The following is a 1348-nucleotide window of genomic DNA, read 5'->3' on the forward strand; positions in this document are numbered from 1 at the left end:
CGCCCCCCCGAGCGCGTCGGCCCCGCCGCTCTCCTCCTTCTTGTGGCAGAGCCCGAAAGCGGCGGCGGGGAAGCCGTAAGGGTGCGGGAAGAGCCCCCCGCAGCCGGGGAACTTCTGCAGCACGCCGCCGAAGGAGCCCTTGCTGGGTACCGGGATGACCGGGTAGCTCCGCGGGCTCTTCCCGCCGTGGGCGGCCGCCGCCGCCGCCGCCGCCGCCGCCACGGCCTCCTGCAGCTCCTCGTCTTCCTCGAACCGCGGCCGCTTCTGGTGCAGCTCCGGCGGGGCGGCCAGGAGGTGCGGGCTCAGCAAACCGCCCCCCACCACGGCGGCCGCCTTCACCGAACCCAGCGGGTGGGGGGGGGCGGCGGCGGCGGCTGCGGCGGGGGGGGGGGGGCCCGGGGGGGCGGGCGGCAGGGCCCGCTTGCGGCTGCCGCCGTTGAACATGGCCTTGACGTCCTCCCAGGCGAAGACCAGCTCGTCCTGGGGGGTTTTGTCGGTCAGCTTGAGGTGCCGGCGCCAGGAGTTGAAGTTGGCGGCGTCGGGCTGGGTGTACTTGGCGTCGGGGGTGCGGTGGGAGTGGAAGATGAACTTGTTGGGGGAGAAGTACATGCTGCAGTAGCTGCACTTGATGCACTTGGCCCGGGAGCTGTTGTAGCGGGCCGGGATGAAGCTCCCGCGGCAGCCCCAGGCGCACTCGTGGGACACGTCGAACGCGAAGTTATCCGGCAGTTTGGGGGGCCGGTTCTCCCCCAGAAAAGATTTGCACAGCCGTTCGGCTTCCCGCTTGGTGATCATGCCGCAGCGGCGGGAGGAGATGGGCATGGCCCCGGCCCGGCGGAGAATCTCCAGCTGCACCGGCGTGCACTGGACGCAGGTGATGCCCAGGGCCACCCGACGGTTGTGGATCTCGTTGTAGCTGAAGTTTTTCAAGAGGGTGTTGGAGATCTGAGCCAGGCACAGCCTCTCCTGCCCGTCGATCACCAGGGAGACGATGGGGATGCCGTAGAGGATCACCTGCCCGACCTGGTTGGGTTTCATGGCGGCGTGGCCGGCCCTCGGCTGGTTCATGGGGTCCGGAGGGTAAGCGCTGGACGGCGAGGGCAGCAAGATGTCGGTGGGGCCGGGCAGCGGGCTGGTCGCCATCTCCTCAGCGCCGGAGGGGCTGCTGTGCTCCAGCTGTGGGGGGGGGACGGACGGACACAGCACCGTCAGCCGAGGATGGAGATGGGGGGTGTCCCGCCGCAAGCACACACCCCGCTCTCCCCCCCCCCCCCACCTCGAGTCTCCCGGCGTGGGGAAGCGCTACCCCATACCCCCCCCCCCCAAAAAAAAAGACCCCCCTGCCCCG

At 70.4% G+C, this 1348-nt stretch overlaps 1 protein-coding gene across 2 annotated transcripts in view; it reads right to left on the reverse strand.

Annotated features, from left to right (window-relative positions):
* LOC104335617 (SKI family transcriptional corepressor 2) overlaps positions 1-1143 on the reverse strand; it is a 28937-nt gene extending 27794 nt beyond the window's left edge. For both annotated transcript variants that reach the window (XM_075410828.1, XM_075410827.1), the window contains exon 1: positions 1-1143. This exon is cut by the window's left edge and continues 1056 nt beyond it. In XM_075410828.1, coding sequence (XP_075266943.1) covers positions 1-1143 — 1143 coding nt within the window.
* Between the last annotated feature and the right edge of the window lie 205 nt (positions 1144-1348).

The sequence above is a fragment of the Opisthocomus hoazin genome, chromosome Z (assembly GCF_030867145.1).
Source record: "Opisthocomus hoazin isolate bOpiHoa1 chromosome Z, bOpiHoa1.hap1, whole genome shotgun sequence".
NCBI lineage: Eukaryota > Metazoa > Chordata > Aves > Opisthocomiformes > Opisthocomidae > Opisthocomus > Opisthocomus hoazin.